The sequence below is a fragment of the Condylostylus longicornis genome, unplaced genomic scaffold (assembly GCF_029603195.1).
Source record: "Condylostylus longicornis isolate FDR11 unplaced genomic scaffold, ASM2960319v2 ptg000031l, whole genome shotgun sequence".
NCBI classification, from domain to species: Eukaryota; Metazoa; Arthropoda; class Insecta; order Diptera; family Dolichopodidae; genus Condylostylus; species Condylostylus longicornis.
In genome coordinates this window covers 6,337,393-6,350,329 of record NW_026578000.1, presented here as the reverse complement: position 1 = coordinate 6,350,329, position 12,937 = coordinate 6,337,393, and the positions used below count along the sequence as shown (strand labels likewise).

At 24.2% G+C, this 12,937-nt stretch overlaps 1 protein-coding gene across 1 annotated transcript in view; it reads right to left on the bottom strand.

Moving 5' to 3' along the window:
• Positions 1-12,937, bottom strand: part of LOC129608430 (protein-glucosylgalactosylhydroxylysine glucosidase) — a 41,845-nt gene that overhangs the window by 3,914 nt on the left and 24,994 nt on the right. The window contains exons 4-6 of the mRNA XM_055519923.1: positions 10,104-10,522; positions 1,740-2,066; positions 336-617 (exon numbers count right to left, since the gene is read on the bottom strand). Of these exons, the coding sequence (XP_055375898.1) occupies positions 336-617; positions 1,740-2,066; positions 10,104-10,522 (1,028 nt within the window). The remainder of the gene's footprint in view (positions 1-335; positions 618-1,739; positions 2,067-10,103; positions 10,523-12,937) is intronic.

Below are 12,937 nucleotides of genomic sequence, written 5' to 3'. Positions count from 1 at the left end.
CTAAGCTGTCGAAGAATTAATTTGAGTATCAAAACGCATTGATTTTCAGATTTAAGCCATTTTTACACTAAGTAATATCCAAAACAAATAATTTTTCTCAAATAATAAGGTCCCTATTTTTCAATATATTTTTGAAATTTTAAGGGTCCTTTTAATGAGGATATACAAGATATTCATATTTTATAAATTTTATAGATCAAATCAAAGCAATACTTAATAATATACAAGATAACAATAAAAAACGAAAAAAAAAAAAATGTAATTTTAATTATTACGCGAGAAATTTTTTATATTATTAAAATTATTATTAAATACATGTATATAGAATGACTTACCATCTTTCATTTCCTGCTTGGCTACACTACAAAGTTCATCGACAGCCATTTGAAATCTGTAAGAAACATAGTGTTCTTCTTCATTTAATGTTATCTCTTCTGGAACATGATTCCATATACAACAGATATGCTTCTTTGATTTTTGATAATTTTCATCTTCTAATTCTTTTGTATAACCGCGTATTAAATGAAGTACTGTTGTGGCATCATTACTATTACCATTATTATTATTATTATTATTATTTGTAGCAGCACCGTTAATACCATCAAAATGTAATGTTTCTGCACATTAAAAATTCAATATATGTAATGAGTTTTATATAAGACGTTAAAAAGAAAAAAAAATAGTTGAACTGAATTTAGAAAATTTTAAAAAATAAAGAAAAATAAAACTTCTCGTACATTATTGTATAACAAAAAAAAAAAAAAAAAATTTAAATCAAGAATTTTAAATTAAGTTAAAAAAACAAAACAAAAAAAAATACAAGAAAATATTTTTATCTGTATGTATGTAGATCACGGTATATGTACAGGTTGTTATAAAAGAACAGTGAGTTTATGAAAAAAAAAAGAAAATGATAAAAATCAGTAGAGAAGCTACTGACAAACAGAACATAAAAATCACCTTAAAGGAGGTGATTTATGATTTTACATTTTTCATGTTTTTAAATTATTATTTTTGCTTTTAATAATGCCGTGTTATAAAATACTAACAATAAATTTTTTTCTTATAGTTTCGCTTTGATTCGGTCTATCTGACTTTATGTTTAACAACACCATTTGAATTCAATTTAAGAAATTTCTATGTACATGGCATTATAAATAGCATCAAACGTTTTAAATAATAGTCAGTAATTATTGAAGGGATTAACAAATAGCAAATAGGGGGTAAATATTAAATTTTTTGCCAAAAATTGACCTTTCGAATTATTTTAATTAGGATAAAAATTCTTTCTCTCATGAGCGAGTATCACACAGTAAATATAATTGAGAAAGAGAGAATTTAAATACAATATTTTTCTCATTCGGCGTTTAAAGAATGATTAAATGTTTGGAACTCTTTGAAAAGCAAAAAATATTAAAAGATAGCCGAATTAGTTAATTCGGCAATTAACTATGTATGTACATGAATTATGATGTCATTGTTTGTTTTTCTTTTCGTTTTTCTATATTGTATTCTTAAAATAAGACTAATTACTTATTACTTCCATTAAAAAAGCTAATAAGCTATTAAATACCTCTCTTACTAAAATATGTTATTATAGGTAAGTTGTTTATGTACAAATTTTAATAACATGTTAAGTATATGTATGTTTTGCGATATACATATACTGAAAACACTAAATATTAATAACTTTTTTATTGTTTTGTTTAATTTTTATTAATGTTATTGTATCTACTTACCTTCATTATTATTATAATCATCATTATTGTTGTTACCATTGTAATAAGTATTATCTTCAATAGGATCTTGTCCAATGACGCCTTCTTGAGATTTCATAAAATTATAGATGTCATGATGACGTCTCAAAAAATAATTATTGTTGTTAATACTGCCATAATTACGTTTATTGGATGATGAAGATGATGATTGTCCAATACTAATATCATCATTATTACTTTGATCAATTTTACGTTTTGTTCTTGTTATTGTTAAATTTTGTATTGGTTCAAAATCAATATCATCAGTATTTTGACCAGGTTGTTGTTGAATTTTTATTCTAAGTTTACCTATGGTTTTTTTTTTAATAAAATAATAAATTATTTAATTGATATTATTCAAAAAAAAAAGGATAAGAGGATTTGTTTATATTAAAAGAGAAATTAAGAGATCATGGACTAAAACAGGTAGCAGCCAAAATAAAAAGAGAAATCGTCACCAAGAGGGAAATTCCAATAAATATGTTATTCCAGTAGGTACGAATGCTTTACACAATGAATGTAGTAATTTTGTGTCTAAATTTATTTAGGGATAAATATTGCAGAATTTCTTATAAATAAGAAAGGGAAAGAATAAGTTAGAAGAGAAATAAGTAAGAGATATTCACAAATCGGTAAACAAGAAGCGGCAAAAGATTCGACAATGTTGGTAAAGTCGTTAAAGCTTAAATAACCCTCTTTCGGGCGAGTTTAATATAGAAGAAGCAGAACAACAGAGTGCTGCAATAGAAAACACAATTCAAGAGATTATCGTGCTAGAGAGTGTGAATAAATGGAATTTAACAGTAAATTGATGACCAGTACATTTTTGATATTGTAGTGTCACACCATAGGTTGTTCCTCAATTTCTAAATGACCGATTTATTTGCATATCATTTTTCTACAGAATTTCAATTTTTACTGCTATAATATTTGAGTATCTATTGCATATAATTATATAACTATTGAGTATGTAGCGAATAATGAGCTCGAAGGGTTTTATTTTGATAGAAAAGTTTAAATAGACCAAGGTCATGTTATAGTTTAGGACTCCATTTCTAATGATAGCCTTCACAAAGTGAAGCAGAACGGAAAAATTAATGAGTTAAGTATTTGGGATAATTCATGGAATCATACAGGATTTATGATACAGGGTCATCCAAAGAACAACGACGACTTTGCGAGCGAGCAGTTTTGTTAGCAAGACTTGGAACATTAGTATTAGTGGCGCTCATTTGGGTGTTTTGGCACGGCGGGCACAAGTTTTCCTCATGGCTGCTTGGGATGGATCGAAATCGTACTATTACTGACTTCTTTATTGGGCATTGTTTGGTGAAATATCACTTGCACAAACTGAGAAAATTGGACTTCCTTTTGTTCTGGAGCGAAGAGTAGACTGTCATACTTATTTTGTGTGACTATTTTGTTTTGGCTGTGAAAAGGGGTAGATTGTTTAGACGGGGGTTTCGCAGTGTCGGAGAGCTTACGTTCTACTCGCTGAGTTATATATTCGGTTATTTACTTGGAAGCGGGGTAGATTAAGTGGGATATGGAAAGGCTACAATAAGCTATGTCTGGCCGCGGTGGTTGGAGGAGAGAAGTTCTTTTGTTCATATTTCTTCAGCAATCTACAAATTGTGCAGTGACTATTGTTGTAGTCATTTAATAATAAACTTGGCATGTTCCACAGTAATTAAAGTATGAGCACATATATATGCATGTATGTATACGTATTAACTTTTATGTTCTCTTTATAATAATTATATGTAAGGTGCTGTAATTATGTTAATGTAAAATAGTTGAGATCATCTTATATATATTTGTTTTCTTTGTTTTTAGTTTAATGTTTTTTAAAGTTCCATTAATTCAACTATTTAAACCGCATATTACAGGTTGTTGATTCAATGTAAAGTTGTACAGAATAGGAAATGGGTAATAATGGATGGGGTAAAAAAAATATAATAATATGAACATACATATATGTAAGTAACAGAGGGCTATCGTAAGTCAAAAACTCTAAAGAAAAACTGTACTATTTTTTTTGTGTTTTAAAAGGGGGAAATTTTTCAGACGGAAGTTAAAACATGAAAATTTTTTTAATTTAATTTTTTGTTCTCTAGTTTTCTCCTTTAATTTAAGAAGAAATAATAAATGTGTAAAATAACGAATTGCTCAAAGTCTTTGGATTTTATCTAATTTTATTTTTTCAAAATTAAAATCAGATCAACTTTACTTTTAAAAGAGTTAATGTGGACAACACTACTTGAACGAGACAATATTTTCTGAAATGTTATTTAAAATTTTAGTAATTCTACTCGTGTTGTTTTCTATATAGTTTTATTTTAAATTGCCCCAAGATATTATCAGAAAATATTCCATTAGAACAGGGGCAATTTTTCAACGTCTTCTAAAATTGAACCAATTTTCATTTCATTTCAATTAAATACATGGTTTTTCTTTAACAAATTTAAATCAGGAACCATTGAGTAATGTAGGGCTAAATAAATGAAATATATATATATTTTATTCAAAAAGTTTTAATTCATACCGTATTGCATGATTTTAGAAGTAAAATGTAAGTAGGAACGGGGACGGAGGATACTGCCTAAAAATTTTTAACGCTCTTTCACTGCGTAAATCTTTACTGCATAAAAATTTATAGCACTATTTCAGTACCCAATAAATAGAAAAGTTTGATTAATTCGTTACTTTCGTGTAGGGAATTAAGATATAGGATTTTCATGAAAATAAACTCAGTTTTCCAAAACAAAAAGTGAACTAGTACCGAGACACACCAACAGACTTTTTTTATTGGAAATAGTTTCTTTAAATTTCTTAACCTTCTAAAGCAAAAAAATATATATACATATGTAATTATATTTTGAAAATTATGTATGACACATGATATTTATACGAATGCCATAATGAAATTTGATGCGAGCACAATACTCTCCTTATTATCTACAATAAATTCGGTAAACCAAAACTAAGTGTATATAGAATTTTTTTTTGAATGTATATATAGTTAGATAGTTTTATAAAAATTTTATGATAATAAACACATTTATATATAAGAAGCTTAGCAGAACAACCATATAATTTAGGTTGATTTCTATCAAAATTTTGAGTATATTAAAATATTATTTTTTTCTTTTTTTTGGCTTTATGAATTTTTAATATCCATTAGAAAATTATAGAAAAGTGATACTTAAAAGTTAATTTTATTACTGACATTTACGTGTACATACACACTCTAACAAAAGAAACAATCATTAAGTACTTTTATTCATAATTTTCTTGATGAAAACTCAAAAATCAAATTACTACTTTCTTTGTTATTTACAAAAAAAAAACCATTGTTTTAAAAATTTTGTGTACATTAACTTTAAAATAAAGAGAACGTGCATATTATCGCAATAATTTGCGTATTAAAACTGAAATAAAACAAAAACAGCTTCATTCCACCATTATTTTAGTTTTGACTTTTTTAAATTACAGGGTTTGTAACAAGTTGTTCCTTTTTTTATTAAAAAACAAAGGAAAAACCTTTAATTTTAAAAAGTCAAATTTTGAGCAAATTGTTTTTGTGCGTTCTCTTTTTTTTTCGTACATTAAGTAAAAATATTTTAGGTTGCCAAACTAACTACATACTTGACTTCAATTAATATTTTTTTTTTTTCTGTACAGCAATACCAAAGATAATGAAATTAAAGTGATTGTAAAAATTTTAATTGAACCTATAGTAGAATTGTATAATACGTGAGTACAATTCATTTTGTAATATTTTAACTAATAATAAATTTATGTCAGAACAATAGTTTTGAACCTTCACAAATATAATATATAGTATTCCTAACACAAAGTTACAATTTTAAGTTAATGCGACGTAAAGCTCAAGTTAACCAACTTAAGTGTTACGTTCCTTTTTTTGAGCGTAAAAACATATACAAAACGATGATCAACCAATCGTGAGTCAAGAGTGGGAGAGAATAGAAAATATTACGACAAATACAGCACGACCCGTATTAGGAAATAAACCACTAGTAAGAAATGCAGAATAGTTTGACAAAGAATGCGAATCTGGAATAAAAACGATACAAAGAAATACGAGAACAAGTCAAGAAGCATACAAATCGAAAAGAATAACTGCAACGAAACTTTGTCGAAAGAAGAAGAAGAAGTAAGGAAGTTTTACAAAAATAAAAAGTATTAAAATAGCACTTTCCAACCAAAATTGCACATTTGCAAAAAAAAAATACTTGAGAGATTTTAGATTACGACGCAGATGTTATGGAAAGATGTGCTGAATACTTTAAAGAGCTGCTGAATAAACAAGACTCTGGGCAGCCTGAGTTTGAGCCCCTCACACTGCCGCCTTCCTATTAAAAACTTATAGAAGAATGTGAAGTACCATTATGAAGATGTGTGAGACATCGAAAAGAAGAATGTGAAGGCGCCTGGAGAGGATAAATTAACAGCTGAGCTGTTTAAAGCAGGATGAAGAGATTTGCACCAAACAATACACAAGCTAATATGTAGAGTCTGGGAGCAAAAAGAAATGAATGGCAGTGGGACCTTGAAATAATATGTCCCGTACATAAAAAAGGTGACAACTGTAGTGCCACAAGATGATGATATATATTGTGTTGATTCTTAAATTTTAAATAATAACATTAACAATAACCTAAATACGCTCAATATTTCGAATGTTATTTTTATACCCGTACCATACGGTCGTACGGGTATACTAAATTTTCCTTACCGTTTGTAACACTAAGAAATAACGGTCTTAGATATAGACTCAAGTGTATGTTTTTGATCAGCGTCAAAATCCGAGTTGATTTAGCTTTGTGTGTCCGTCCGTCCGTCCAAACGATAACTCAAAAACTAATTGAGCTAAGTTCACCAAATTTAATCACAAATGATTTATTGTAATAAGTGACAGAACCATATTTAAATTGGACATGATCGGGGTACCGGTTTGGGTAGCTGCCGTACAACTTAAAAATTTATTTGGCTATATCTCAGAAACTGTGGTATTGAAACTCCACACAAACGAATATTTCAGTAGGGCCAATGTGTTTGATAAAATTCGTTAAAATTTCTTGACTCTTTCTGGTAGCTGCCATACAACTTCAATAGAAGTTTGGCACACACAGTATTTTGAAAAACACATAGTACTGAAATTTTGCATAAATTAATATGGTAATACGGCAACTTAAAGTCATAGTTTGTCCCATAGTTAGTTATGACAACTTTATTCGCACATAGGATAGCAAATTCATACGGATATCACAGAGTCGACAAGGTCAACTCTATTTTTTTTCTCGTTTTCTTTCAAATTTCAATAAAATTCTCTTAAAATAAATAATATAGGTACCAGCTTTTCTTTCTTTGCTTAATGTATATACATACATACAAGTAATTTTTAAATATAAGTATATGCTAGAGAGTTGGGTTGAGGTTAATTAACAAAATGTAGCCATAATGACGTTCACATTTCAAAAATAAAAATGTTTATAATTCTAATTATATTTTATTAAAACAATTATTTCACATAATATTTTAAGTAAATATAAAAATACTTTGGTTCCATATATTTTGTTTACTCAATTTTCAATATTGAGCTATTTAAATTGAGTAATTTATTAAATAATAATTTGCCAAGTTTAAGAAATATAAAAGGCAAATAAACAAATGTGTGCCGATTATACTATATTTTTCGTTAATTATTTTTTGCAAAATTGGGTAAAAATTCGCGAAAAACTTTCGATATCTAAATTTATGGCAGATTTTCGGAAGGAAATGTACATTTATTTTATTTATTTTAAAATACTTCAATAATTTTGTTTATATTGGAAAAACATCTGTGTCATTGGTGGGTGTGTTTTGACAGTTCTTTAAAAAAAAATTATTTAATAATTTCTATAACTGTAATATAACAGTTTCAAATTATTTTATTAATTCGCATTTAGAACGTATTGAATTTTATTTAAATTTCATGAATATTTTTTTTTAAACAAATTGAATATATATGTATATGTTATATATGTATAAATTATAATATTAAAATATTGAAATTTAAATTGAAATTCAATATACCAGTTTTTTTCATTTATTTATAAAACAAAATATCGATCAATATTTGTTCCAGAGAACAGTTTGTTTATTTATTTTTTTCATTAGGATAAAAAAGCATATGTACATCAGTTATTTGCTCATTATTTTACTATAAATAACTGTAAATAGCCATATGACGTCAATATCCTATTGTTAATATTAAAATGTAATATTTCTGTTTTGTTTTTCTTATTACAGTACTCTCAATTAATTGTTATCATTTTCGTTTTTATAAAATTCTATACATACAGTTAAAGAACAATATTTTCTGAGAACTTATACATAATATATTTCGAAAGTCTTTAACTAATTTAAAAGTCCCGAAAGAAATTTAGTTACATGAAACTATAAGATTATACTCGTAATTAAATTTGAGTATATTTAGTGAGTATATGACTTATGTACTCTTATACTAATTGCAATGTTTAAATGAAAATCTCTGATTATATTTACTAATTAATAATGATTATAACACTTTTTAGTATTATATTTTTAAAGAGTCATTTAAAGTTGTTTAAAAAATTTTTTATTCATTAATAATAATAAGTTGTCAAATAATTTTATTTGTTTATAGGTTTATCATTAAATTTATTTTAAATTAATATTCTTTTCGCCTCTTGTATATTGGGTGAAACAAAAAAAAATGGAATCATAGAAAAGGTCAAATAAAAAGGCATATTTTATTATCACAGAATCTCAAAAAATTATAAATTATAGGTACTTTTATTGTTTATATAATATTTAAATCAAAATTTTATAAAAATTTTTTTAGACATGATATTTTTGCAAAACTTATAATTAATTTTTGTTTTTTTTTTTTAGGTATTTGTGCAATATAGTTTGTGTCCGCCTGCATTATCGATTTTAATCGATAATGAGGTACCGAAGTAAATTTATTTTTGTTATTCACGAAATTTGCTCTAACATAGAAGGCATACACACTTAGATGCGCTAATTCATTGTACTAATGGATGCACTTACACGTTACAACATACATTTTTGTAAAATATTTTAGATGGATTTTATGTAACAATATTTCAGAATAAAAAATCATAATTATCCAGGAAAATATTCCAATTCCAATTAATATGTTATAAAAATAATATAATTTTTATAATACTTTAAAGTTTCTTTTTTATATATATAAGTATATCAAATAAAAATAAAACAAAAAGTTCAATATTCTAATAAAAGATATTCTTTAAATTTTATATTTTTACATTTTATATACAAAAATTATTTATAAATAATGAATATAGATTGAGAACATATAAATGTACCAATATATATAACAGACGGTTAATTGATTACGGCACACTTCTTCTCATCTCATATATTAAAATAATGTATTAATAAATTTTTCTTATTTGAAACAAAAAAAAAAAAATAATAATAATAAAAAGTATAAGAAACATTATAAATAAAAAAAAAATATAAAAAGCTTATAATTTTATTATTACCCGAATCTAGGTCAAATTTACAATTTCATTAAAAAGTATTATTGACATTGAACTTTCATTAAAAGAAGAATCATCAGAATCATCATGAGAAAAAAACAAAAAACATTATTTTTTGCTTATTTTTTAATTTAAAATTTTGAATATGATTGTGTATTATGCAATAATTTTATGTATATAAAGGATTCATAATGGGGAAATAACAAAAATAAAAAATTGTTTAATGTTTGTATTTTATAGGGAAAATATAGGATTATTAAATATACAAAGAATATTTGAATTTACGGTTGATTATCACCATATTCTATGTTAAATCGGAATATTTTTTATTGATTTGAAGTTGAATTTGAAAATATACTACTATTTGAAGAATACTACATAGTATGTAAATTAAATTTTAATTGCAATAATGCTGTATTATAACTTGTTAAACAAAAAATAAAGTAAAACTTTGTTTTACAATAAATTATTATTGAATTCTCTAATTTAAATATTTGCTCCATTTTCAAAATTTACTGAAAATTATTTTATATTTTAGAAATTATATAACTGCCCGTAATTATAAGATAATGTTTATTGTATATACTTCAATTTGCAATCATTTAATTGTTCTTAATTATTCTTAAAAACTATTTTAGAGAAATGGTAACATGGGTACAATTGTTTATAATTATCTCAAATCCCTTATACTTATTTATTTAGTATTTAAATAAATTATTATAAAATATATTAAAATTAATATAAAATATTAAAAATTTTATTTTATATATACCTTTTGCATTTAATCGATGAATATAAATTTGATTTATAATTAAACGATTAAAATAACGATGTGGATAAATTAATTGTATTATTTTTATATCAGAATTTTCATATTTTATTTCAAATATACCATTATGTACATTCATACTATATGATTTTTTTAATGGTATATTATTATTATTATTATTATAATTGTTATCATATGTAATAGTTAAATTTGAATAATTTGGTATTCTAGCACGATGACTTAAACCATGTATACCATTATATGCACCATTCATAAATATTGAATTACCAAATATTGTAAAACCAATATGACCATTTGATAATGTTGGCATAAATTTCATATTTGTTGGTAAAGTTTCAGTATAAAATATATACGGTAATTCATTAGTTGTATCATTATAATTAGATGAATAATATGATTCACTAATTTTAATAATTAATAAAAATTTAATTAATATAAATTGTATTTGAATTTTCATTTCAAAAAGCAAAATCAAAGAACAAAAAAAAGAAAAAACAAATTGAACTAATTTTTTTTTATATTATTAATTCTTTTAGTATATATGCAATATTCAAAGAATTTAATTATAAATTTCTCCACTCTATTTAACAAAAAAATTAATTTTTTTTTTATATTTCACACTTTTTCGTTAATTTCACTTCAAATTTTTGTATTTAATTAATTAAAAATGAATTAATAATAAAAGAAATTTTTTTTTATATAATATAACGGTATAAGAGCGGAAAATATAATTCACATTTTTATATATACATAATATTACACGTATTTATATTTTAAAAGAATCGTGAATTTAACCGGGAAAATGCTAAAAACCAACTGAATTTAAAATTGTCAATACATTATCAATTTATATTTTTTAAATTATAATGTAGAAAATATTAATATTGTCGATGATATGGAGAAGAAGAGGCATCATAATAATATTTCAAGGGAAGAAACATAAAAAAAAAAACACAAAAAATAAAACAACTAACTTGGAGAGTCGTGAGTATTTTATAAAATAATCACATGGTGGCATAATCTACATCTCCACTATCTTAATAATATAAAAATTAAATTTTTCATATTTTTATTTTTATTTTTTTTTTTTGATAACACTATCTATATAGAGCAGAGAATAAATTCTCAATAAAAAAAAAAAAAAACAATTTTGAGACTCAAATCTTTTGGAGTGTAATATAATTAAAAGAGAATTTTTTTTATTTTTAGTTTTTATTTTGGGAGGTAAAGAATAAGGATATAACAGTACCTCTCTAGTTAACGTAGTATATAGAGCTACCAAAAATGAAAATTTATCTTTAAATTGAAGATTTTTTTGGTCACACTTAAAATTTTACTTATAAGAATATTTTGTTATTACAAAAATTAAGATTTTTAAATGCTACTGAAATTTTTCAGAATCACACTTTTATTTTTAACAGTTTACAAAAAAAAAAAAATTTACCAAACAGCCACAAAATATTTCAGTTTTTCCGCTGCAATTAATTCTGTATTAAATGATTTGGTGTATTAACGAAATGCACATACGTCATTATGCAGGTCGTTAATTTTGTTCTTTGGTGTCTCATTTGGTTTGAACTAAAATTGTGATATTTTTGGTTTCCATTTTGCAATTGAATTTCAATTGAATATCACCGAGGTTCTTAAAGATTGTTTTTTTTTTATTAAGTATATTCAAAATTTAGATTTTATTAAAAAAAAAATTAAGATATTTGGGCTAATCTATTTGGCAGCACTGTTACTTTATAATTTTTAGATAGTTTCATAATTGAGATTGTTTGAGAGTGTAACAATATTATTCTATATTCAGCAGGTTTCAATTCTCAATCTCATATAAAAAAAACTCTAAGCGACATACATATTAAATGTCTGATTCTTCAATTGAATTGAATTGAGTGTGAGTCAATAATTTAATTGATTATCTTATCATATGTCTGCAAAATATTATGAAAGTGAAAATAAATTAATATTATTTCTCTCTTTAAATTATTTTAGTGTTACGTTATTATTAATTGTTTTAAATTGATTAATAATATTTTTTTATGTTTGCGATTATTTTGTGTTTATGAGTAAAAAATATTAAAATATTTAGTTTCTGTTAATAATTTATATATAATAAAAATAATTTAATTAAATTATAATTTATTTGACATTTTGAACTAATTATGAATTAGAAGAATAATTTAGTATATTGTAGATTATGAAGAATTGCTTGTTACATTTATTATTTGTTTTTTTTTTATGCAAATACAATGTAAATAAGATTATGATTAGGAGAAATAGTGATGGGTAATACTTTGATTTTTACAATAAAAATATGAAAATATGTGTTAATATTATATTTTGATTTATGAGTTATTTGTTGCATTGAAATAATTAAAGTGATGAAAATAATTAAATTACCTATAAAGTTTCACTAAGTATTATGCTCAGAAATATTGTTATACTATTAACATGCTCCAATTTGAAAGACTCTAAACCACAGATTAAAATGGACTCAAAAATTTTAGTTAAAAAATAAGTGACAGTAACAGAGGGGCCAGAATAATGTAATAATTATGAGTAGTATGAATTATGAGTATTGTTTCCGAATATTCCGTAACAAAATTACCTACCATGAGTACATATTCAGAATTCACCTTCAAAACAATAAGTGGGTTATTTTAAAAAAACTACTATTACTTAAAAAAACTTTCATTGCCTTGTAATATTATGTAAGAATATTTAAAGATATTTTTTTTTAGAAATTTTATCCCTTTTACCCACATTTTTCTCAATGTTAATTGTTAATAATTGTTTTAATTATAAATTAATAT